The sequence below is a fragment of the Oncorhynchus tshawytscha genome, linkage group LG05 (genome assembly GCF_018296145.1).
Source record: "Oncorhynchus tshawytscha isolate Ot180627B linkage group LG05, Otsh_v2.0, whole genome shotgun sequence".
Taxonomy (NCBI): domain Eukaryota; kingdom Metazoa; phylum Chordata; class Actinopteri; order Salmoniformes; family Salmonidae; genus Oncorhynchus; species Oncorhynchus tshawytscha.
In genome coordinates this window covers 20,836,110-20,863,780 of record NC_056433.1, presented here as the reverse complement: position 1 = coordinate 20,863,780, position 27,671 = coordinate 20,836,110, and the positions used below count along the sequence as shown (strand labels likewise).

The 27,671-nt window shown below is 42.6% G+C and overlaps 1 protein-coding gene across 2 annotated transcripts; it reads left to right on the top strand.

The window, feature by feature from the left end:
- LOC112250135 (cAMP-dependent protein kinase inhibitor beta) lies at positions 1 to 27,671 on the top strand. Of its 2 annotated transcripts, XM_024420023.2 has the most exons (4): positions 7,851 to 7,892; positions 7,981 to 8,048; positions 25,122 to 25,281; positions 26,839 to 27,671. In XM_024420023.2, exons 3-4 carry the CDS (start codon positions 25,149 to 25,151, stop codon positions 26,925 to 26,927), a joined length of 222 nt encoding a protein of 73 aa, XP_024275791.1. In that variant the 5' UTR covers positions 7,851 to 7,892; positions 7,981 to 8,048; positions 25,122 to 25,148; the 3' UTR covers positions 26,928 to 27,671. The 2 variants fall into 2 exon arrangements, with proteins under 2 accessions (XP_024275790.1, XP_024275791.1); XM_024420022.2 differs by lacking the exons at positions 7,851 to 7,892; positions 7,981 to 8,048 and adding an exon at positions 1 to 336.

Genomic DNA, 27,671 nt, shown 5'->3' with positions numbered 1-27,671 from the left:
GATAAAGTGGTGTGGGAAATACTCAGTAGAGTCTCTACTAACCATAACATTGCTTTTATTTGGAAGGTTTCTTCATTTCCGAAAGAACGTGACGTCATCGTTTGTGCTGCTGGTAGAATACTAGTTCTGGGTGATAAAAAAAATATATCGTTCTGTGTGATGTCACCGCGGCGGAGATAGTTATCCTCGCACTTAAATAAAGAGAGTAGAGGAAATCACGATGAGGGCAGACTGTGTGCACGGAGTCCTTTCCATGGGTTGTCGATGGTGAAATACCTATTTCGTTGGAGCGCAAATAAATAACATTCTCGTAACAATCATTGTTCTACACATTGGGTAAGTAGGTGTCACAATATATCTTATTTTGGCAGGTTTCTCGTCGTCAGGTTGTTGCCAAATGCCGACAAGTAGCCTACAATCTGCTGTAGCCTAATTTATAGGCAAGTTATAGGCTACAGCAGATTGTAGGCTACTACAAGTTTTTAATTCAGCTGGTTATTATTGTCATTGCTTGCTGTTGAAACCTGCAACCAGAAAATGTTGGTCATGTAAATTCAACGCATGACCATGCCGTATGCAATGTCATGCATAAAGGCTACAATGCACAGAGATGTGTGAGAGCAACCTTTTTGTCAATTGATGGATTCGTTGCACATGTATTCCATTGTTATGGAAAAAAACATGTATGTGATGCAGAAGAATATCAACGAATATCAGTCATACATATGCCACTTGGGATTGATTGATTATCAGGATCATTAAAAGGCATATGCTATTATTTGATCATAAATGCGTTTTATTTGAATGACACATCCTCCTCTCCTGTCTTCCCCAATGACGTTTGCCTTTGATGGCTATTGAATACTTGAAAACCCCGCATACCTATCTCAAATACAATGGTCTGTCCCTCTGTCTACCTGTCCGTCTACTTGGCTGATTTTCTTTAATGCAATACATAGCTTATTCAATGACCTGACTGCAGTGCAATCACAAGGAACAAACATGATCATATTAATCAATGTTTCCTTTTAACTTTTGTTGATATTCCCCTGCTGATTAAATAAAGCATGGTTGTATAAACATGGGTCTTGTCTATTGAATGAGCTGTTTACGATGAATGTGAGTCAGCCAGCAGCTTTCTTATCACAAAATTCAACCCCATGGTTTAAAATAGTGTTTGTCCATCATGCATCATGCAGTAAGATGTTGTAGTTATGGTGACCTCCAAGCACTAGGTTTATTATTGGTTGCAGCATGCATTTCATGCCAGTGCTCTGACTCTCTAACTCCTGCTGATTAGACGGTAAGCACCATGTTATTCCCTCCACACCCACCATCAACACATCTACTGTACCAGTCAACACCTGCCCTGAGAGACCACATGCTTGGAAGAATAATAAGCCAGCCCGGGGAAATGTGTTGATTATGATATGGAGAAAGAAGAGATTGCAGACACATTCTAATCTTAAATCTGTCGACTGCCTACTCTAGTCTTTAGAATCCTGTGTAACGTAATTTCCAGACCCTCTCGTACAATCTGTCTGACCTTCTCCACCATCAAATCAAATCAAATGTTATTGGTCACATACACATGGTTAGCAGATATTAATGCGAGTGTAGCAAATGCTTGTGCTTCTAGTTCCGACTGTGCAGTAATCTCTAACAAGTAATCTAATAATTTCACAATAACTACCTTATGCACACAAGTGTAAAGGAATGAATAAGAATATGTACATATAAATATATGGATGAGCGATGGCTGAACAGCCGAACGGCATAGGCAAGAGGCAGTAGATGGTATAGAGTAGAGTATATACATGTGAGATGAGTAATGTAGGGTATGTAAACATTATATAAAGTGGCATTGTTTAAAGTGACTAGTGATACATTTATTACAAGCAATTTTTTATTATTAAAGTGGCTAGAGATTTGAGTCAGTATGTTGGCAGCAGCCACTCAATGTTAGTGATGGCTGTTTAACAGTCTGATGGCCTTGAGATAGAAGCTGTTTTTCAGTCTCTCGGTCCCAGCTTTGAAGTGACTATGCATATATGATAAACAGAGAGTAGCAGCAGCGTAAAAGAGGGGTTGTAGGGGGGAGGGACACAATGCAAATAGTCCGGGTAGCCATTTAATTACCTGTTCAGGAGTCTTATGGCTTGGGGGTAAGAAATGTTGAGAAGCCTTTTTGTCCTAGACTTTGTACTCCGGTACCGCTTGCCATGTGGTACTAGAGAGAACAGGAAGTCCAGGATCCGGTTGCAGAGGGAGGTGTTTAGTCCCAGGATCCTTAGCTTAGTGATGAGCTTTGAGGGTACTATGGTACTGAGCTGTAGTCAATGAATAGCATTCTCACATAAGAGTTCCTTTTGTCCCGGTGGAAAAGGGCAGTGTGGAGTGCAATAGAGTGCATCATCTGTGGATCTGTTTGGCAGGTATGCAAATTGGAGTGGGTCTAGGGTTTCTGGGATAATGGTGTTGATGTGAGCCATTACCAACCTTTCAAAGCACTTCATGGCTACGGACGTGAGTGCTACGGGTCTGTAGTCATTTAGGCAGGTTGCCTTTGTGTTCTTGGGCACAGTTACTATGGTGGTCTTACAGACTCAATCAGGAACATGTTGAAAATGTCAGTGAAGACACCTGCCAGTTGGTCAGCACATGCCCGGAGAACACATCCTGGTAATCCGTTTGGCCCCGCAGCCTTGTGTATGCTGACCTGTTTAAAGGTCTTACTCACGTCGGCTACGGCGAGCGTGATCACACAGTCGTCCGGAACAGCTGATGCTCTCATGCATGCCTCAGTGTTGCTTGCCCTGAAGCGAGCATAGAAGTGAAGTTTAGCTCGTCTGGTAGGCTCATGTAGGCTCATGTCACTGAGCAGCTCGGGGTTGTGCTTCCTTTGTAGTCTGGAATAGTTTGCAAGCCCTGCCACATAAGACGAGCATCGTAGCTGGTGTAGTATGATTCAATCTTAGCCCTGAATTGATGCTTTGCCTGTTTGATGGTTCGTCGGAGGGCATAGCAGGATTTCTTGTAAGCTTCCGGGTTAGAGTCCCGCACCTTGAAAGTGGCAGGTCTACCGCTTTTAAGGTGCGGGATATGTCCGTAAACACACCAGCCAGCTGGTCTGCGCATGCTCTGAGGACGTGGCTAGGGATGCCGTCTGGGCTGGCAGCCATGCGAGGATTAACACTTTTAACTATTTTACTCACGTTGGCTGCGGTGAAGGAGAGCCCGCAGGTTTTGGTAGCGGGCCGTGTCAGTGGCACTGTATTGTACTCAAAGTGAGCAAAGAAGTTGTTTAGTTTGTCTGGGAGCAAGACGTCAGTGTCCGCGACGGGTCTGGTTTTCTCTTTGTAATCCATGATTGACTGTAGACCCTGCCACACACGTCTCGTGTCTGAGCCGTTGAATTGTGACTCTACTTTGTCTCTATACTGACGCTTAGCTTGTTTGATTGCCTTGCGGAGGGAATAGCTACACTGTTTGTATTCGTTCATGTTCCCGGTCACCTTGCCATGATTAAAAGCAGTGGTTTGTGCTTTCAGTTTTGCGCGAATGCTGCCATCAATCCACGGATTCTGGTTGGGGAAGGTTTTAATAGTCACAGTGGGTACAACATCACCGATACACTTGCTAATAAACTCGCTCACCGAATCAGCATATTACATCAATGTTGTTGTCCCAGTCCACGTGATCGAAGCAATCTTGAAGTGTGGAATCAGATTGGTCGGACCAGTGTTGAACAGACCTGAGCACTGGCGCTTCCTGTTTTAGTTTCTGTCTATAGGCTGGGAGTAACAAAATGGAGTCGTGGTTAGATTTTCAGAATTTTGCCAGCCCAGGTTTGCGCATTCGATATGCTGATAAAATTTAGGGAGCCTTGTTTTCAGATTAGCCTTGTTAAAAATCCCCAGCTACAATAAATGCCGCCTCAGGATATGTGGTTTCCAGTTTACATAGAGTCCAATGAAGTTCTTTCAGTGCCGTCGAGGTGTCTGCTTGGGGGGGATATACACGGCTGTGATTAAAATCGAAGAGAATTCTCTTGGTAGATATTGCTGTCGGCATTTGATTGTAAGGAATTCTAGGTAAGGTAAACAGAAGGACTTGAGTTCCTGTATGTTGTTATGACCACACCATGACTCATTAATCATAAGGCATACACCCCACCCTCCTTCTTACTCTAGTCTTTAGAATCCTGTGTAACGTAATTTCCAGACCCTCTCGTACAATCTGTCTGACCTTCTCCACCATATTGTAGTGTGTTATTTTAACATTCAAACAGTGCCACTCAGCTTGGACCAGGCTGTTGTTGTCTACTGACTGCTGTATTTTCTAAAGAGGATACTAAAAGTAGAAATGAAATGTTGTTAACGCATATCCAGAGTGACGGATGAAGTTGCAGGGGACATAGTATTTACAACCCCTCTGCTTCCTCTGGGCAGCAATGACTCAAATAGACTCAGACGGGTGCCCCTTCACCTCACAACACTATGTCGTTATCATTATTCTCTGGAAATGTAAAGAGGGAGGTGAAGAACACTGTTTACCCTTTTAACCTTAGAGGTGGGGTTTGTCTGTCCCTAGCTGGCTGCTGCCTATAGGCATATATTCCTGCTAACTGGAGCTTGTCCGGTGTTAGATATGCAGTTATTACTATTCATTATTCAAGTGAACTAGTGTCATACATCATCTGCCAGCCTGTCACTCAGGATCTAAATGTCACAGTAGGTAATTCCAATATGGTCAATCGTGACTGTACTTTAAAAAAACATTCAGTTAATGAGCTTAGGAGGATCCAGGTGCGTCCCATTTGTATTATCCTCTTAATTGGCTGTGTTGATGACAGAGAATTACCAATGGTGTCTGTCTACTAGTATGTGTAATTACACACATGGGAATGAAAAGTGCAGTTTGGTATCACTTATTTTCCTGTTGTCACATTGTGTCGTGTCTACACATTAATTGTTTTTCTCAGGCACGTCTGTTAAAACAAATGCGAAGAGAAAATGTGCCTGTTGTATCAAACAAATAAAGTGTAAGGTGTAACTAAATCAGTTTCATCAAGAGTGTTTGATCGTAGACACCCCTACCTGAAAGCCCCAGAGACCAACAAAGTCTTTTAAAGATGGTGTCTGAAGGGATTAGTCAGGTAAACACTGTCAATAGGTGATATTTCAATTTGGACATCCTTAACTACCTGCCAGCTGCGACTCAGGAAATATTTTTTTGTAACAGTTGTAGCTCACTCTGTTTGAAGTCTTTTTTTTCATCAAGTGTCATCAAGGCGCCTGTGATTGTCTTTGACAGTTTCTGTGCTGGTATTTCACTGGCAATGCCCCAGGAGGGATCCTTTTTCCCATCATTCCTCTCTTCTGCCTGGCTCTCTCTCAGCTCAGTCAGCAGCACAGTAATTGGCTCTTGTGAAACCGGCTCAGTTTTAGCACATAGCCAAGCATGCTCTCGCTCCTCTCACTGTTGAGTCAATAAAATTATCACAAATCGGTCCCTCTGTGGAAGACTAACAGGTCCTTGTGGGGGTGGGGGGGGTATGTATCAAAATCTATCACATTGGCATTCTGGACCACTCTGCCAGAGACAGAACAGCTTGCAGAGACTGCTGCACACATATGTTCTCTCTGTGACATATTGACAATAAGACTAAACTATGTATTGGATGTATTACTAATGCTTTATTCATACTATTGGGTCGCATTTTGCCCTTTTTTAGCCCCTTAAACCTCTGGCATTTTGGTAATGAAAGGAGCCATGGGTTAGGTGGTTAAACAGCAAAACAATAAAATCCCATATTATTGTGTTTATTTTGTGTACTGTAGTAGAGTGTTAAGGTGATCCCCTGGATTAGGGTTTTGGAGTAATTCAATCTTTTAGTGATTAAAGCTTCATTACACTGTTGTTGCCACGCTGGATTAGGATCCAAATGTGCTGATTGGCCCATCGACCCACTGTGAACCGCAGTATTCCTCAGAGGTTCCTACCCTATGGGTATGTCCATGTTCATCTGCCTGTATCTAAGTCCCTTTGGGTCACCAGCTGCCAGTTTGTCACTAACAAGAGAACAGTGGAGTACTATAATGTTGCAGGGCCAGTATTGCATGATACACATGCAAGAACCCGATGAGTGCACTTAGCTCTCACTGGTAGTGCCCACAATTATGCTACTCTAGTCTACACAGTGCAGTGGTGCATCCCAAAACGAGTCATTTTCAGACCACAACACAGGTTGCGTTCCTTGTTCCTAGGGCCACAGTTGGCAATCCATACCAGACATTGATTGTCTTTAAAACACAGATAAACTACGTTGTAAGTCTGATTATTACCATACATATCATTCACTTAGCACACACAATGCCGGGTGAAGAGCCCCACAGACACACAGCTCTGTGGCCTAATCCTTATCTTTATCCAGCCTTGTGTAAAGTCTGAGTTTTGGGCCAATAAAACGACCAGGATCGTGTTATCTTAAATCACTGGATTTGAACTGAGTTATCACAGAGGCTAAAAATAAACCACTAGCAATCTAGGCTGTACTCGTCGCTCTGCTTTATATCCTGTGTTACACTCTGAAAATAAATCTGCGGTTGAACAAGACACTGTATGAGGAATAACAAATATGAGACAGACCGCCTAGCTGTCATCGTTTGGCCACAACCGACCGCACAACTGCCTGGTAAACTCTTCAACAAGGAGGATGTTTTTTTCTAGACTGCCCTATGTGATTTGCAGAAATGGCACTCTCATTTCCTGCTACACAAACTGCCTGTCTGCTAATGTAGTCTGTGACACATATGGGCCGATATAAAGACAAGTGTGGCATTCACAAAGTGTTTGTTATCAACCTGGCAAGAATTCTCTCTGATGTGAAGAAACAAATGATTTATTAAAGCCCATGATAATTAAACGAGATGATTGTTTCTCCTTCCATGTGTAATACACCTTGTTAATCTGGATTGTTTTAAACATAATTTCTGTGGAAATTGGAAAGAGAAGTATTGATTGACTGATTATGAATGAGGGTCTGTAGGCCTACTACAAATGTACTATTTCACATGAGGCCAAATAGATACACTACATGGCCAAAAGTATGAGGACATCTGCTCGTCGAACATCTAATTCCAAAATCATGGGCATTAATATGGAGTTGGTCCCCCCTTTGCTGCTATAACAGCCTCCACTCTCCTGGGAATGTTTTCCACTAGATGTTGAAACAGTGCTGCGGGGACCATTCAGCCACAAGAGCATTAGTGAGGTCTGGGACTTATGTTGGATGATTAGGCCTGGCTCGCAGTCGACATTCCAATTCATCCCAAAGAGGTGTTTGATGGTAGAGGTCATGGCTCTGTGCAGGCCAGTCAATGTCTTCCACTCCGATCTTGACAAATAATTTCTGTATGGACCTCGCTTTGTGCACAGGGCATTGTCATGCTGAAACAGGAAAGGGCCTTCTACTGTTCTTCTTCTACAGGTAAGGCCATTCTACTGTCAATATTTGTCTATGGAGATTGTATGACTGTATGCTCAATTATATACACCTGTCAGCAACAGGTGTGGCTGAAACAGGCAAATCCACTAATTTGAAGGGGTGTCCACATACTTTTGGTCATGAAGTGTAGGTGAATCACTATGACTCTTTGTAGTGAATGCCTGTGCATGTGTGTAAATATACACAGTACAATATATGAAGATTTCCTTCAAATATGCTTATATCATTAATTATTCAATTGTATTCACTCTTGCATGAGCAAAAACAGCTGTTTTCCATTCATAGGGTCACTGTCAGTCAGAGCACTTAATGGTGAGGCCATCATAGACCTGCCAGAGAGAGGAGTTACAGTGTTGGGGTGCGTGCATGCCTCTTCTGGCAGGTGTGTGTAATGAATTGGCTTTCAGGTGCATTTTCTCTCTCTGAGTCTTGCTCTCCCAAACATTAAACTCCTCATAAATCTTCCCAAGGTGATTTTTCAACAAAGCGTGGAGGGAGACGGCCTTCTCAAAGTCACGGGCTGCTTCCTGAGGGAGAGGTACATAACTTTTAAGCTACCCTTGGCAACACGATGGGTCACAGCTTCAACCAGCATCTAAGATATACATTAATTGTAATTATAAACTGGGTGGTTCGAGCCCTGAATGCTGATTGGCTGAAAGCCGTGGTGTATCAGACTGTATACCATGGGTATGACAAAGCATGTATTTTTTCAGCTCTAATTACGTTGATAACCAGTTTATAATAGCAATAAGGGGTTTGTGATATATTGCCAATATACCATGGTTAAGGGCTGTGTCCTACACTCCACGTGTGTGACGTGCATAAGATCAGCCCTTAGCAATGATATATTGGCTACGTTGAAACCTAAACTACCTTAGGGGAATGTTCTGTGGTGGTTGTTACAGATGTCGTGCACAACATTTTAGTGGATGTTAGGAGAACATTCCAAGGATATTTAATTTAAAACATTTCCTGGAAAAAAAAAACATTATTTGAATGAATGCTTTTGAGATGTCATCATCCTAATGCCAGATAACACCATAACTAAATATTAATGGGAATGTTAGCTAATGTCCTGGGAATGTTCCCGGTTTGCTGGGAACATACTGTTTGGTGTGAGAGGAATGTTAATTGCTGATTTTTGGTTTGGGTATTTATACATTTTGTGGGACTATTTTAGGCATCCAGAAGATTTTATAGATAGAACGACAAAATGCATTTTGTTTCTGCAAATGCTCAACGTCAATAAGATATCTATGTGTTGTATATTTTCTATAAATTGCCAACTTAGCCATGTGCAGCTGTTTTCAAAAGCTCTTTTGGTTGTGGAGTCTTATTTCAAAAGCAAATACTGGCTTTCTTCACTTCAAAGCACATAAGAAGATATCCAATTGACTATCCAGTTCAAAGGATTTTTAGTAAAGCCTGGAGGGATTTGCTTTGACCAGTGCTTTCAGTGTGGGTAACCATTTTATGTGTGCTATCAGGAAGAGAACTGAATATGAAGGTGAATAAGACAAGGTTTTGGTCTGCATGGGAAACAACCGTATCTGTTTATTGCATTATTACGTTGCATTTTCCCTTCTATGGATGTTTTATGTGATGTTCTGATTACAGTATTTTAGTGGTTATGAATGATGAGTTATATCATTATAGCTGATTGTATTTGCTAGCTGTCTGAATTACTGGTGATTACAATCAGTCCTGATTAAGATATACTGTACGTCTGGCTTGGTCTGCGTTAGTGAGTCACGTATTCAGAACTGAAGGAAAGCAAGATGCCACCTCCAATTTAGTCATCTACATTGTCTGACTGGTGATAGCCTTCAACATGGCAATCGGTTTAATAGCTTACATTATCTACTATGAATCATGGTGTGAGTCAACACAATAGACATGTGTGGTAGGCATGTTATGACTGAAGGTTTCATATCATTACTGAAAAGATGTTCTGGTTCACTTAGATGGTGCATGACTTCTATTCCTGATCTGCTCTGTGAAATCCCTGGTAGCAATCCAGAGACGGGATTTGGGGAAAAGGGACTCCCAAAACACTGCTGGATCCCACAGATTCACTTTGGCATCTCCTGCCATTGAAACATCACTTCAACAGCACAGAACATGCAGTCTTCTTGTGCACCATGATCATATATGCATCCCAAATGGCACCCTAGAGCCCTCCAAATGGCACCCTAGAGCCCTCGGACGATTTTTATATATATTTGTAATAATGAAAATACAACAATACTGAACGAACAATGAACCCTTTTATTTTAACTTAATATAATACATAAATAAAATCTATTTAGTCTCAAATAAATAATGAAACATGTTCAGTTTGGTTTAAATAATGCAAAAACAGTGTTGGAGAAGAAAGTAAAAGTGCAATATGTGCCATGTAAAAAAGCTAACGTTTAAGTTCCTTGCTCAGAACATGAGAACATATGAAAGCTGGTGGTTCAATATTCCCAGTTCTTCAATATTCCCAGTTAAGAAGTTTTAGGTTGTAGTTATTATAGGAATTATGACGCGTCAACTATTTCTCTCTATACCATTTGTATTTCATATACCTTTGACTATTTGATGTTCTTATAGGCACTTTAGTATTGCCAGCCTAATCTCGGGAGTTGATAGCCTTGAAGTCATAAACAGCGCTGTGCATCAAGCATTGCTAAGAGCTGCTCGCAAATGCAGTAAAGTTCTGTTTGAATGAATGCTTACAAGCCTGCTGCTGCCTACCCACCGCTCAGTCAGACTGTTCTATCAAATATCAGATCATAGACTTAATTATAATAAACACACAGAAATATGAGCCTTTGGTCATTAATATGGTAAAATCCGGAAACTATAATTTCGAAAACAAAATGTTTATTCTTTCAGTGAAATACGGAACCATTCCTTTTTGTCGGGTGGCAACCCTCAGTCTAAATATTGCTGTTACATTGCACATTACGGTCTTTGTTAGGAAGAAACACAGTTCGAAACGAGCCAGGCATGACCAAACTGTTGCATATACCCTGACTCAGCTTGCACTGAACGCAAGAGAAGTGACACAATTTCCCTAGTTAATATTGTTCATAAGTTTAATGCTAGCTAGCAACTTACCTTGGCTCATTGCAGCCACAAGGTCCTTTTGACGCTGTACTCGCGTAACAGGTGGTCAGCCTGCCGCAGTTTTCTTGTGGATTGCAATGTAATTGACCATAATCGGCGTTCAAAAAGACCGGTTACCTATTGTTATGAAAACTTGAAATTGGCCCAAATTACTCGGCCATCGGTCGATCTCTACTCCAAATGGCACCCTAGAGTCCTCCAAATGGCACCCTAGAGCTCTCCAAAAGGCACTCTAGAGCCCTCTAAATGGCACAATAGAGCCCTCCAAATGGCACCCTAGAGCCCTCCAAATGGCACCAAAGAGCTCTAGAGTCCTCCAAATGGCACCCTAGAGTCCTCCAAATGGCACCCTAGAGTCCTCCAAATGGCACCCTAGAGCCCTCCAAATGGCACCCTAGAGTCCTCCAAATGGCACCCTAGAGCCCTCCAAATGGCACCCTAGAGCCCTCCAAATGGCACCCTAGAGTCCTCCAAATGGCACCCTAGAGCCCTCCAAATGGCACCCTAGAGCCCTCCAAATGGCACCCTAGAGCCCTCCAAATGGCACCCTAGAGCTCTCCAAATGGCACCCTGGAGCCCTCCAAATGGCACCCTAGAGCCCTCCAAATGGCACCATAGAGTCCTCCAAATAGCACCCTAGAGCCCTCCAAATGGCACCCTAGAGCCCTCCAAATGGCACCCTAGAACTCTCCAAATGGCACCCTAGAGCCCATTGGAAGTACGCTGGAGGAGCCTTACTCAGTGACTTTTGAGTGCACTCAAAAGTTAGTTTGGTGCTCTGACATTTGAACAACCCTGGGAGGTGTATCCTCTAAAGCCCATTCAGCAGGAGGTCGCCTGTCCAAATATAGCCCTGTATTGAAGAGGAGAGCTCTCTTCTCTTCCTGGCTGCTATGGGAGACATGTACTTAATTAGCCTCCCTATGTTTCAAAATATGGAGGTCACTTTGTAGGCTTTGTTTCAAATGACGTCTTTCCAAAGCAAAAGGACAAATAGCAGGAAAATGAGGTGGAAAAAACAAAGGAAATATTGTGGCCTCCCCCACTGGGATTTATTTCTGAATAGAAGAGGTCCAATGAGCAGTGTAATATGATCAGAAGGGCATCTGCTGTCAGAAGCCTTTATAGTAACACATGTAACGCTGAAATAACATTGTCTCTGCAAATATTGTACTGCTGTGATTAATTTAATTGCATGTTTTTGCAATATAATGTGTTTTCTTATCAGTTACATAAACAAGCATTACGCTCCTGCAACATTCAAAGTGATTTTCTCCATAAATGGCTGTTTATTAGCGTGTTTGTTTGTGTTTTATTTATGTTCTGCAGTGCCATTGTCAGAGGTTATCACAGTATTTTTCGGTTATGTTTGGCAGGCGTCCTCGGTGCCTTGGTGGGATCTCTCTGTGGTGGCCATTTTATCTGACCGCTCACCTGGTCACATGCTGCCCTTTTGAACAGAGGGGTGCTGGGAAAAGTCTTTGAGCCTGCTGAGAGGGACACACCGAGGACGTGCTAGCCTTCCACACTGTCACTCACAGCGGCGTCAACAGCTACCACTGGGTTGGCTAAAGATCCCATTGGGGCAAGATAAAATACTATTGGATGGCCATCTTTCAGATATAAATAAGGCACTGTCTCTTGGAAGGCCATTTCTCTTTTTTGTAGTAGAGTATTTGGGATCTGGAAAATCATTGTTTTCAAGAATACCTCAGTGGATAATTCGATAATGGTGCCTGATCAATGATATAATGTTATGCTTTGCACTGCTATATGACAGGGTAACAGTGGGAGTAACAGTGGTAGTGGAGAGGCAGGCAGTTCCCTATGCTCTGTGAGCAGGACTCTTGTGTTTGTGTGTGGCTACAGTTATGAGAGGCCCTGACCCACCAGGCCTTCCTGAATAATGAACAGTCAACTGTTCATTCACAATGCTGCCATGTGACTTCATTCCTTGAAGTTTCTCACTGAACACGGCTCATTATCGGACATTAGGAGCTCTCTCTTCTCTCAGTGGAGTGAAAGGAAGAGGGGGACCCAGGGACAGGGTCCTAATTGGGCCATGGTGGAGGCGTCTCAAGCCTGTTCCTCTCTCCATGCAGCTCGTCCACTTATCTCTGTCACTTTAAGCCTCCTGGGAATCGGACATACGTATACTGTCGATTAAAAACTTATCACAACAATGGCCTTCATGACAGCTGGTTGAATGTAATTTATTACCTAGAGAGAAAATACTACAGAAGGTTCTAGAAATAGTTGGTTGAAATAGCACTACGTTCCTTTATGAGTACATGCACATGTTGACACTGCACCCCGTGTCTCATCTGAGCTGTTGTAAAAGCTCCACATTCCCTCACTTATCAATCCTCTTACCACAATGGAGAGCTTATAAAAAGGTGCTATCTAGTATTTAAATGGGTAATTCAGCTGTCCCCAAAGAAGAACCCTTTGAAGAACCCTTTTTTGGTTCCAGGTAGGACTCTTTTGGTCCCAGGTAGACCCCTTTCCACAGAGGGTTCTACATGGAACCCAAATAAGTTCTACCTGGAACTTAAAAGGTTTCTACTATGGGGACAGCCGAAGAACCCTTTTGTAACCCTTTTTTCAAAGAGTGTGCGGATTAATAGGCATTGGGACTATTGAAAGCTTGTTAAATTCTCCATAGAGGCTATGAGGAGGATAAATGAACCTTGTGGCTGGCAGGGTGTGCAATGCTGGTGATGAGTGGTGGTGGATGTTTGAGCTTCAAGGTCAGCCTAGCCCATAGTAATCAGCGATTTCACATGGCATGGTTCTCTTTCAAGCCATTGTCACTGAGTAAATTGGCTGGGGCGGCTTTGCGTGTTGTTTGCTGTGCTGACACAGGAGGAGGAGCTCCCATGGCCGTTTCTCTTATCACACTCGGCCAAGCTGCTCTAGGTCATCACTCCACATTGGTCCCACCAGCACTGATGGACAGAGGGAGACTGTATTCTGTTTCAGCCTTTAATTCAAGTGACACTAAAATGTCAAAGCTTTGATGACAAAGGTTGTGAGAGCAGACTACATGACACAGGAGCACAACATTGGTTTTATAAGTGTGTGTGTGTGGGGGGCATAATATATACAGTACCAGTCAAAAGTTTGGACACAACTACTCATTCCAGGGTTTTTCTTTATTTGTACTATTTTCTACCATGTAGAATAATAGTGAAGACATCAAACCTATGACTATAAACAAATCAAAATATATTTTAGATTCTTCAAAGTAGCCACCCTTTGTCTTGATGACAGCTTGGCACACTCTTTGTGCATTTCAATTAACAGGAATGCATTTCAATTAACAGGTGTGCCTTGTTAAAAGTTAATTTGTGGAATTTATTTCCTTCTTAATGCGTTTGAGCCAATCAGTTGTGTTGTGACAAGATAGGAACGGAATACCCAGAGTTACCTCTGCTGCAGAGAATAAGTTCATTAGAGTTAACTGCACCTCAGATTGCAGCTCAAATAAATGTTTCTCAGGGTTGCAGTAGGGTTAGATGGGTTAGCCCAAGATGTTCAAATGTTCATAAATGACCAGCATGGTCAAATAATAGGTCTGGGACAGGTAACACGTGCAGTGAACAGGTCAGGATTCCATAGCCGCAGGCAGAACAGTTGAAACTGGAGCAGCAGCACGGCCAGGTGGACTGGGGACAGCAAGGAGTCATCATGCCAGGTAGTCCTGAGGCATGGTCCTAGGGCTCAGGTCCTCCGAGAGAGAGAAAGAAAGAGAGAGAGAGAGAATTAGAGAGAGCATACTTAAATTCACACAGGACACCGGATAAGACAGGTGAAGTACTCCAGATATAACAAACTGACCCTAGCCCCTCGACACATAAACTACTGCAGCATAAATACTGGAGGCTGAGACAGGAGGGGTCAGGAGACACTGTGGCCCCATCTGATAATATTTCCGGACAGGGCCAAACTGGAAGGATATAACCCCACCCACTTTGCCAAAGCACAGCCCCCACACCACTAGAGGAATATCTTCAACCACCAACTTAACATCCTGAGACAAGGCCGAGTATAGCCCACAAAGATCTCCGCCACAAAGATCTCCGCCACGATACAAACCAAGGGGGGGGGGTGCCAACCCAGATCACATCAGTGACTCAACCCACTCAAGTGATGCACCCCTCCTAGGGACGGCATGAAAGAGCACCAATAAGCCAGTGACTCAGCCCCTGTAATAGGGTTAGGGGCAGAGAATCCCGGTGGAAAGAGGGGAACCAGCCAGGCGGAGACAGCAAGGGCGGTTCGTTGCTCCAGAGCCTTTCCTTTCACCTTCACACTCCTGGGCCAGACTACACTCAATCATATGACCCACTGAAGAGATGAGTTTTCAGTAAAGACTTAAAGGTCGAGACCGAGTTTGCGTTTCTTACATGGGTAAGCAGACCATTCCATAAAAATGGAGCTCTATAGGAGAAAGCCCTGCCTCCAGCTGTTTGCTTAGAAATTCTAGGGACAATTAGGAGGCCTGCGTTTGAGTTTGAGTTTGAGTTTATTTTCATTTTTACAGGGACAGTGCACATTAATCAACGTTTCAGTAAAAGTGCCGGTTTTAGCCAGCCGGCTAATTTTCAACCGCAGTCCCTGGGCAGGTTATTAAAAACAATTACAATATAGACAATAGCAACATAGAACAAGCAAGACATAGCAACATAGGACAAGCAAGACATAGCATACAGACAGAGCAACATAGGATAAGCAAGATGTAGCATACAGACAGAGCAACATAGAACAAAAAGCAGCAAGACAAAATTCATAAAAGCAACAAAGTGTTTCCACACCTCACAAGCTACAGACAACAGACAACATGGAGAGCGGCAACACACAGCTAGGGACCATGTTCACAAATCTGATTGACCTTTAGCCATGTCTTCAAGCATTTTGTGAAAGTGTGATATGTGGTGCAGTTATGTGTGTCTGATGGCAGTGTATTCCAGACATGGGAAGCTCTCACAGAGAATGCAGATTTACTAAAGGTGCTTTTCCTTAGGGAACTATACAGTCACCTCTCATGGCAGACCTTGTGGATCTGCTGCCATATGTCTGGGTTTTCTGTTTAACAAAAATATTGAGTGGAGGGGGAGCCAGGCCATTAAGGATCTTGAATACAAGACATGCGTCGGTGTATTGCACAAGATTTTCCCAACTCAAGAGCTCATGCTTTCTAAGGATGTGACAATGATGATGGCTATTGGGCTTCCTATCAAGCACTTTGAGAGCCTGTTTGTAGACAGACTGAATAGGTTTTAATGTTGTACAGCAAGATTGGGCCCAACTAGTCAAGCAGTATGTTAAGTGGGGGAGTATCATAGATTTGAAGTACAGTTTTGCTACCTCTGTAGTCAAACAATTTCGTATAAATCGGAAATTAGCTAGGTTGAATTTGGTTATTTGAATGACCTTTTTCACATGCTTTTTAAAAGAGAGGTTGGAATCAAGTATGGCCACGGTACTTAAAATCGGATACCACCTGGAGCTTCTCCCCTGACACATAGACATCTGGCTCAGTAGCATCTGTTGCCCTCTTTGTGAAGAACATGCAAACAGTTTTTTTCACATTGAGATGCAGACACGAGTCACTGAGCCACTTTGTAACCTGGACCATTACAGTAGTGAGTTCTTGTGCAGCTTGTTGTTTGCTCTTTGCATGCACATATATCACTGTATCATCTGCATACATTTGAACTTCAGACCCAGTACAGACAGAAGGCAGATCATTAATGTACAGGCTGAACAGGAGGGGCCCCAGTATTGACCCTTGGGGCACGCCCACATCATAGCTATGAGTGGGTGAAAGCTCATTGCTCACTCTGACACACTGAGTTCTGCCTTCAAGGTATGATTTCATCCATCTCAAGGCATCAGGGGAAAAGTTGAACTTGGACAATTTTGTGATGAGAATATCATGGTTAACAGTATCGTCTTGTGACCATAGCGTACGTGTAGGTATGTACGGCAGGACCAAATTAGAGAGATAGGTAGGAGCAAGCCCATGTAATGCTTTGTAGGTTAGCAGTAGAACCTTGAAATCAGCCCTTGCCTTGACAGGAAGCCAGTGTAGGGAGGCTAGCACTGAAGTAATATGATCACATTTTTTGGTTCTAATCAGGATTCTAGCAGCCGTATTTAGCACTAACTGAAGTTCATTTAGTGCTTTGTCCAGGTAGCCGGAAAGTAAAGCATTGCAGTAGTCTAACCTAGAAGTAACAAAAGCATGGATGAATTTTTCTGCATCATTTTTGGACAGAAAATGTCTGATTTTTGCAATGTTACGTAAATGGAAAAAAGCTGTCCTTGAAACAGTCTTGATATGTTCGTCAAAAGAGAGATCAGAGTCCAGAGTAACACCGAGGTCCTTCACAGTTTTATTTGAGACTACTGTACAACCATTACGATTAATTGTCAGATTCAACAGAAGATCTCTTTATTTCCTGGGACCTAGAACAAGCATCTCTGTTTTGTCCGAGTTTAAAAGTAGAAAGTTTGCAGCCATCCACTTCCTTATGTCTGAAACACAGGCTTCTAGCGAGGGCAATTTTGGGGCTTCACCATGTTTCATTGAAATGTACAGCTGTGTGTCATCCGCATAGCAGTGAAAGTTAACATTATGTTTTCGAATGACATCCCCAAGAGGTAAATTATATAGTGAAAAGAATAGTGGTCCTAAAACGGAACCTTGAGGAACACCGAAATTTACAGTTGATTTGTCAGAAGACAAGCCATTCACAGAGACAAACTGATATCTTTCTGACAGATAAGATCTAAACCAGGCCAGAACTTGTCCGTGTAGACCAATTTGGGTTTCCAATCTCTCCAAAAGAATGTGGTGATCGATGGTATCAAAAGCAGCACTAAGGTCTAAGAGCACGAGGACACTAAAGGACACCAATAATAAGAAGAGACTTGCTTGGGCCAAGAAACATCAGAAATGGACATTAGACCGGTGGCAATCTGTCCTTTGGTCTGATGAGGTCAGATTTGAGATTTTTGGTTTCAAGAGTATGTGAACGGTTCCAAGAGTTTTTGGTTCAAAGAGTATGTGAACGGATTATCTCTGCATGTGTGGTTCCCACCGTGAAGTATGGAGGAGGAGGTGTGATGGTGTGGGGGTTTGGGGGTGCTTTGCTGGTGACACTGTCTGTGATTTATTTAGAATTCAAGGCACACTTAACCAGCATGGCTACCACAACATTCTGCAGCGTTACGCCATACCATCTGGTTTGCTCTTAGTGCATACTATCATTTGTTTTTCAACAGGACAATGACCCAAACACACCTCCAGGCTGTGTAAGGGCTATTTGACCAAGAAGGAGAGTGATGGAGTGCTGCATCAGATGACCTGGCCTCACGATGACCTGGCCTCACAATCACCTGACCTCAACCCAATTGAGATGGTTTGGGATGAGTTGGACCGCAGAGTGAAGGAAAAGCTGCCAACAAGTGCTCAACATATGTGGGAACTCCTTCAAGGCTGTTGGAAAAGCATTCCTCATGAAGCTGGTTGAGAGAATGCCAAGAGTGTGCAGAGCTGTCATCAGGGCAGAGGTTGGCTACTTTGAAGAATCTAAAATATATTTTGATTTGTTTAACACTTTTTTGGTTACTACATGATTCCATATGTGCTAGTTCATAGTTTTGATGTCTTCTATTATTCTACAATGTAGAAAATAGTCAAAATAAACAAAAACTCTTGAATGAGTAGGTGTGATAATTGCATGTTTTTTAGAGATATTCCACATTAATGTTTGCAGGTTGTAGCCTAACTGCTACCTTTTTTTAAAGGTTATTGTCAAGATTATCCATCTTTATCAAAATGTAGTTCTGGCCACCTTCAATGGAGAGATGTCAGTCAGGTGGGCTGGGCTCAGTCAGTTTATTTGTCCAATATTTGTCCCTTCAATCACAACCCCCCACTAATCATAGAAGATATTCATTGAGCATTCCTAGAAATAGTCATGAACATTTCTCTCCATTAACAACTTCTTGAGGTCCTAGGTGGAAAGTTGTTCAGTATTAGAAGGAGGTAAAATGATGTGCTGCTCCAATGTTATTTAGGATTAGTACAGATCAAGTCTGGATTAGCAGTCTTTTTTTTAGAGGGGTTGTTATTAGGTCATGTCTGTGTTGAGGTGTTGACTTTCAAGATATTTGACTTCCTTTGCATACTTTCGAGGGGAATATGTTTGCTGATTAACTAGGATATGTTATTCTTTAGTGGTCTAAACTGTGATCCTTTCTGATTGTGATAATATAAGCCTTTACACACCTATACCTTTCAACCCACATATGCACATGATGCTTTACAACACCCTCCAGCAAGCTCAACCATATGGAGATAAGCTTGTGTTTCTAACAGCAATGGGCGGGCGATGTTCCCAGTCAAACACACACAAGCTAATGCCTCCCTCTTGCCTTCTGGCACTGGACACTCTATCTCATTGGCTGCTTGGCACAGGGGCCTGCTGGCAATGCACACAGCTCCTTTTATTCCAGTGGACATAGATGAGTGGAATGCCAACACCAGTTCCTGCTGCTTCCACTCTCCGAGGGCGCTGTGGGTTCCACTGCTACCCAGAGCCTTCTGTTGTATGGACCCGAGTCCAAATACAGCAGTCTATCTGTAGTCACACACAGTTATGGATGCATGTGTTTAGCAGTGGGCCTTTAAACACACTCCTCAGAGCATCTCAGCACACACAGTGCCTTTAGGGCCACACTGCTTAACCAGCACAACACGTCTTCCAAAGCTGGCCACAGATAAAGGAGAGGGAGCTATGAGGATTAGAGGGCCCATTTAAGAAGTGTTGTTCACCTAGTGAATGTTTACATAACACTAAGTCAAGACAATTACATTTTTGGTCTAAATGGCCCTGCTTGGCTCTTGCCACTATTCTGACTAACGTCTCCCCCTTATTCCATCTTTCACCGGTACCCCAGGTGTTATGCTGGAGCCCTGTTAATAATAGCGACAAATCTAATGCAAGAATTGCCTGTCTTGACTAAGGGGGGTTTGATTCAATTCCAAATGTTGTGACATCCAGCGAGTGCTTATCATCTACGGGACTGATACTCCCATTGGAGGTGATGCACCTTCTGTTGAATGATGACTAGTGTGTGTGTGTATGTGTGTGTGAGTGAGTGTAAGGATGTGAGTGTGTGTGCGCAAATGTATGTGTGTGCATGCATGTGTGTGTGTTGTGTTCTTGGAGGTAGGATATGTTTTCTTTATGTGTGTGTGTTTCTTTGTGTGTGTGTGTGTGTGTGTGTGTGTGTGTGTGTGTGTGTGTGTGTGTGTGTGTGTGTGTGTGTGTGTGTGTGTGTGTGTGTGTGAGTGTGTGTGTGAGTGAGTGTAAGGATGTGAGTGTGTGTGCACAAATGTATGTGTGTGCATGCATGTGTGTGTGTTGTGTTCTTGGAGGTAGGATATGTTTTCTTTGTAAATGTATAGGGTGTCTAAATGTGTATGGTATTGTAGCGAATTCAAGGGGTAGCCCCGACCGGGACTCGTACCCATGTCAAGTGACTGGCAATATTTATTTCTGGTATTAAAACCTATTTGTAATCCAATGAAAGATAGTGAATAGGCCAGGAGAGACTGTAATCCATTGAAAGATAGTGAATAGGCCAGGAGAGACTGTAATCTAATGAAAGATAGTGAATAGGCCAGGAGAGACTGTAATCCAATGAAAGATAGTGAATAGGCCAGGAGAGTCTGTAATCCAATGAAACACAGTGAATGGGCCAGGAGAGACTGTAATCCAATGAAAGATAGTGAATAGGCCAGGAGAGACTGGAATCCAATGAAAGATAGTGAATAGGCCAGGAGAGTCTGTAATCCAATGAAACACAGTGAATGGGCCAGGAGAGACTGGAATCCAATGAAAGATAGTGAATAGGTCAGGAGAGACTGTAATCCATTGAAAGATAGTGAATAGGCCAGGAGAAACTGTAATTAAATCTCGGAATATGTTTTATTTTGCATTAATTTAGCAACAAGAGGGAATGTTTAACATGCAGAGTAGATTTGTAATTTAGTCATACAGTACTGTACTGCTGTGAAATGAGCCCCCTGCTGGTCAAATTGTATACTGCATTGCATATTATTTTGAGACTTACTGGTTGTCGGTCCATTACTACATGGGGTCCCATAATGTAAAAGGCAAAGTTCTATATTTTAAGGGGAAATAGAGCTGCAGTAATGGCATGCAGGAAAGGTTGCATAACACATGGTTAAGTATTGATCACATGTGTACCAATGCCCCTGTAGTAATAAAGTAGTACAAATCAATAGTCATTAGGCCAAGGTAATGAAGGTCCTGGATATTTAGACTAGAGCTAAGGGACCAAATGTCCTTAGAGCAGGGTATTGAGGCAAGCAGTACTCTTTTTGAAAGCACTATTGTCTGTTATAGTGCTCATATTATGGTTCAGTGTGTACCATACCGTACTGTACCAGGGTTGAGGAGAAATTCACTACATCTTCTAGTCTTTTTAAAAAACGTTTTTGTGTTGAAAATGCCTAACCACTTGCATAATCTATTTGCATACACTTCAAACAGACATACAGTACCAATAAAAAGTTTGGACACCTAATCATCCCTTGTTTAAAAAAATAACAACTATTTTCTACATTGTAGAATAATAGTGAAGACGTCAAAACTATGAAATAACACATGGAATCGTGTAGTAAATAAAAAAGTGTTAAACAATTCAAAATATATTTTATATTTGAGATTCTTCAAAGTAGCCACCCTTTTCCCTTTCCCTTTGCCTTGATGGCAGCTTTGCACACTCTTGGCATTCTCTCAACCAGATTCATGAGGTAGTCACCTGGAATGCATTTCAATTAACAGGTGTGCCTTGTTAAAAATTATTTTGTGAAATGTATTTCCTTCTTAATGCGTTTGAGCCAATCAGTTGTGTTGTGACAAGGTAGGGTTGGTATGCAGAATATAGCCCTATCTGGTAAAAGACCAAGTCCATATTTTGGCAAGAACAGCTCATATAAGCAAAGAGAAACAACAGTCAATCATTACTTTAAGACATGAAGGGCAGTCAATGTGGAAAATTTCAAGAACTTTTCAAGTTTATTCAAGTGCAGTCGCAAAAAAAACATCAAGCGCTGTGATGAAACTGTCTCTCATGAGGGCCACCACAGGAAAGGAAGACCCAGAGTTACCTCTGCTGCAGAGGATAAGTTCACTAAAGTCAACTGTACTTCAGATTGCTGAAGAGTTCATGTAACAGACACATCTTGTTTTGTTATCTCTTGGTGTCATTCAGATAACTCTTATTAGATTTTTTATTTTGAATTTAATTTAATATCTTGTGTTCTTCTTGTCTCCTACTGTTCTGTACTTTTTAATGTATTTGTAAGTTTTATGTGGTCCCCAGGGAGACTAGCTGCTGCATGTGCTGTAGCTAATGGGGATTATAATAAGCTAAACTAAATCATACCATTCCATAGAGATTTAGTTAGAAGCATGAAACTTTCACAGTCAAAAAATTATGCACTGATTTCTTCTGATAATTCTCATTAAAATAATAGGCCTATTACTGCTTATTATATGTACATGTGTCACGCCTGCTCCTGCTCTTCCCCCCTGGCACTCGAGGGCGCCAGACTCCCTAGCATTGTGCACTCCTGCCACCATCATTACGCACACCTGCCTTTCCCCCATCACGTGCATCAGCGCTTATTGGACTCACCTGGACTCTATCACCTCTGTCATTACCTTCCCTATATATGTCAAATCAAATCAAATTTTATTTGTCACATACACATGGTTAGCAGATGTTAATGCGAGTGTAGCGAAATGCTTGTGCTTCTAGTTCCGACAATGCAGTAATAACCAACAAGTAATCTAGCTAACAATTCCAAAACTACTACCTTATAGACACAAGTGTAAGGGGATAAAGAATATGTACATAAAGATATATGAGTGAGTGATGGTACAGAGCGGCATAGGCAAGATACAGTAGATGGTATTGAGTGCAGTATATACATATGAGATGAGTATGTAAACAAAGTGGCATAGTTAAAGTGGCTAGTGATACATGTATTACATAAAGATGCAGTAGATGATATAGAGTACAGTATATACGTATACATATGAGATGAATAATGTAGGGTATGTAAACATTATATTAGGTAGCATTGTTTAAAGTGGCTAGTGATATATTTTACATCATTTCCCATCAATTCCCATTATTAAAGTGGCTGGAGTTGAGTCAGTGTGTTGGCAGCAGCCACTCAATGTTAGTGGTGGCTGTTTAACAGTCTGATGGCCTTGAGATAAAATCTGTTTTTCAGTCTCTCGGTCCCAGCTTTGATGCACCTGTACTGACCTCGCCTTCTGGATGATAGCGGGGTGAACAGGCAGTGGCTCGGGTGGTTGTTGTCCTTGATGATCTTTATGGCCTTCCTGTGACATCGGGTGGTGTAGGTGTCCTGGAGGGCAGGTAGTTTGCCCCCGGTGATGCGTTGTGCAGACCTCACTACCCTCTGGAGAGCCTTACGGTTGTGGGCGGAGCAGTTGCCGTACCGGGCGGTGATACAGCCCGACAGGATGCTCTCGATTGTGCATCTGTAGAAGTTTGTGAGTGCTTTTGGTGACAAGCTGAATTTCTTCAGCCTCCTGAGGTTGAAGAGGCGCTGCTGCGCCTTCTTCACGATGCTGTCTGTGTGGGTGGACCAATTCAGTTTGTCTGTGATGTGTACGCCGAGGAACTTAAAACTTACTACCCTCTCCACTACTGTTCCATCAATGTGGATAGGGGGGTGTTCCCTCTGCTGTTTCCTGAAGTCCACAATCATCTCCTTAGTTTTGTTGACGTTGAGTGTGAGGTTATTTTCCTGACACCACACTCCGAGGGCCCTCACCTCCTCCCTGTAGGCCGTCTCGTCGTTGTTGGTAATCAAGCCTACCACTGTTGTGTCGTCCGCAAACTTGATGATTGAGTTGGAGGCGTGCGTGGCCACGCAGTCGTGGGTGAACAGGGAGTACAGGAGAGGGCTCAGAACGCACCCTTGTGGGGCCCCAGTTTTGAGGATCAGCGGGGTGGAAATGTTGTTGCCTACCCTCACCACCTGGGGGCGGCCCGTCAGGAAGTCCAGTACCCAGTTGCACAGGGCGGGGTCGAGACCCAGGGTCTCGAGCTTGATGACGAGCTTGGAGGGCACTATGGTGTTAAATGCCGAGCTGTAGTCGATGAACAGCATTCTCACATAGGTATTCCTCTTGTCCAGATGGGTTAGGGCAGTGTGCAGTGTGGTTGAGATTGCATCGTCTGTGGACCTATTTGGGCGGTAAGCAAATTGGAGTGGGTCTAGGGTGTCAGGTAGGGTGGAGGTGATATGGTCCTTGACTAGTCTCTCAAAGCACTTCATGATGACGGAAGTGAGTGCTACGGGGCGGTAGTCGTTTAGCTCAGTTACCTTAGCTTTCTTGGGAACAGGAACAATGGTGGCCCTCTTGAAGCATGTGGGAACAACAGACTGGGATAGGGATTGATTGAATATGTCCGTAAACACACCAGCCAGCAGCCAGCTGGTCTGCGCATGCTCTGAGGGTGCGGCTGGGGATGCCATCTGGGCCTGCAGCCTTGCGAGGGTTGACACGTTTAAATGTTTTCCTCACGTCGGCTGCAGTGAAGGAGAGTCCGAATGTTTTAGTTGCGGGCCGTGTCAGTGGCACTGTATTGTTCTCAAAGCGGGCAAAAAAGTTATTTAGTCTGCCTGGGAGCAAGACATCCTGGTCCGTGACTGGGCTGGTTTTCTTTTTGTAATCCGTGATTGACTGTAGACCCTGCCACATACCTCTTGTGTCTGAGCCGTTGAATTGAGATTCTACTTTGTCTCTGTACTGACGCTTAGCTTGTTTGATTGCCTTGCGGAGGGAATAGTTACACTGTTTGTATTCGGTTCCCTGCTCTGTTCCCTGCTTCAGCATTGATTGTCGTGTGCCAACGCTGTGCCTGTCTTGTTTCCTGTTTTTTCCTGATTTAATGCTGACTCCACGTACCTGCTTCTTATCTCCGGCATCGGTCCTTACAACATGTATGTGTTGCAGCATGCACAATATATTCATTACCTTTGTAATGTGCACAGATATATTCTGTTGTATTGTAATGTGTGACGGAAAGTTTGTGTAATGAGTTTCATAAACTGGGTGGGTCGAGCACTGAATGCTAATTGGCTGAAAGCCATGGTATATCAGACCATATAACATGCGTATGACAATGCATTTATTTTTACTGCTCTAATTACTTTGGTAACCAGTCTACAATAGCAATAAGGCACGTCGAGGGTTTGCGTCGTGCCTAAGAACAGCCCTTAGCCGTGCTATTTTGGCCATATACCACACCTCCTCGGGCTTTATTGCTTAAACATAACACGGTGTTATCAACCAGGTACAATATGTTTAGACATAAATTCCACTTTGTTGTTGTGTTCCAGACTATGCTATGAGAACAGGGCCCAGCGATGACTGATGTGGAGCCTGTTGTCACTGATTTTGCAGCCACGGGGAGGACTGGCAGGAGGAACGCTGTACCTGATATCACTGGGGCAGGGCCTGCTGACCTGTCAGACAAACTAGCAGAGCTCTCTGTTGTAGGTGGGTAGTGAAATTTACTCTCAATTACATGCAGTACTTGATTGCAAAGTTTCTGCGATACTTACAATAATTGACATACGCCTACAGTACATGATTGCATGCTTTCACTCTGGTATGGATTAAGATGAATTGTACTTTGAATTGTAATTCAAAGTATTTTCATCGAAACATTTCAATTAGAATTTCATTTTATTTCAGAAGCAGTATTTTGTGAATATTAAAGATGGTACTGTGTCTGTTTTTTTAATCATAGAAGTACATGCAATTTTCCATAACAATACTTATCTGTATCGAGCCATTATAGAAAAAGTGTGGTGGAGCAACACTTAATAAAGCACTGCCATTAAAGAAACTCTTTACTCAGATAGTTGAGTGCTTTTGTGAGGCCCTGCCAGCCCAGTATCCATCACCATTATCAAGTGTCTTGTCTGGACAGCCAGCTTTCCATTAATCAACCAGGGTTTAATGGGAAGGGCATCTGGACGTTAACAGAATGTAAAATGAACCGCAGCTTTAACTTAATTTTAACTTTAACTAAATGGAAACAAATGAAAGAAACAGCCATCTTCCTCTATTAGTAATAGCGCAAAGGCAGTTTGGAAAGGGCTAACTATCTATCAGTGAGGGAAAGCCCAGGAAGTTTGGACTCCAGGAATAGTAGCTGCTGTCTTGGTTATATACTAAAGCCAATACACATATTGCTTCATAGGTAGGAGGGGAAGTCATTGTTAGTTGGAGGCCTCTGTTTATGTATAACTTTTTTACTCAGCGTTGCTCCCTTTCACTTTGTGGCTGCAGTGTTACACCCTTCAACTATAACGACTGGTCCATTGAGCATTAATGTATGAGTCAATAACAAGATTATGCACACACACGGTTGCACACATGCACAAACACACAGACAGACAGACAGACAAACAAACAAACACACACAGATAAACACAAACACACACAAGGGCTCAAATGGTCAAACAATAGCTTTTGTGAAATTCATCTCCTTCTGTTACTCACATTGGCCTTTTCATGGCTTGATTTAAGCAGATTTAACCAACCAGCAGCATATACTGTAGATCCTAATGTTGTAGAGGGCATGAACCAGATATATCACAGTTGCGTGCAATTAAAAATCCCCTATAAAATACAGAAAGGAATTGTCTGTCAAGAAGCAGTCTGTGTTGGCTCATTTTCTCTGAAGACGGTCATCTCAATGATGGTGAAGGCTCTCTGTAGAGTAATTCACTTTGACAGTGTTCAAAACCGTATTAAAATGCTGAATATGAACAAAGCGGTTGAGTTGTGAGGATCTGTGATAAGTTTAGTCTCTGTTGATATTCAAGGTGTCAGGTGCTGAGGTTGACAATCTCATATTCCCTTCATCTTGTGAATGCAAGATACTGTATCTTCCATGTCTTACAAACAAACACAAAATAGGGAAAGTATACGCTACAGTTTGGATTGTGAATGGAATGCAAACATTTTCAACTACATGGGCAGTAAGGCATTTTCAAAGATCTGTTCCTGACTGAAATGATGAATGTTGCTCTGTGTGTTTCTCAGATGATGGAGGAGAAGGTGGAGAGTGCACGTCCTCTGGAAGCCCACCGAATTGCCCTATAGAGGGTGAGGAGAAGGCGGAGGGGACGTAATAGGGCCGTGGTCTCTGGCTAACTGACTACAAGAGAGGATGGAGAACAAGAGAGAGACTGGCTCTACTATGGCCGCTTCTCCTCAAACCAACCCCATTGACTAGACAACTGTAATCGTCATGCACTGTGCTACGCAATGCCAGGACACCTATGATGGAAACTAAAATATTTGGGTGAGAAAGGGAGAGCACTATAAAAAATAAGTTAAGGGGGTATTCGTTCAAGATTACCCATAATTTATTACATGTACAGAGAATGAAACTGCACTTATGTCCGGTTCATATTAGCATATGAAGTGAACTGGTGAAGTGGCATGACTGAAAAATGTCATTTTTATTTGAGCAAGAGGGACTTGTACATACTTTGCATACGGAGCTATTCCAATGAATGCATTTTTTCTCCGAATGTCAAAATGTAGTTGCAGGAATGTTTATATTTGCACAACAAAATAATAAACATTCCACTTGGTGATGTAAGTCAAATTTGTATCTTACAATTGTTGTTTATTAGAGCACTACAGTGCAACCTCTACTTTGTGTGTTTTTTTACTGTTAGAATATGCATAGTTAACAACTGAGTTATTAGAAACCAAAAAAAAGATATGTATTTTTGGGCAGTAAATAGTTTTACATTATAGTTGCCACCCATTAAAGATGCATTTCAATGTCCACTGCAGCTAATACACATAATGCTTTATATATGGCATTGTGGTAAATATTTTTCAGATGCTATAATAAAAAATAA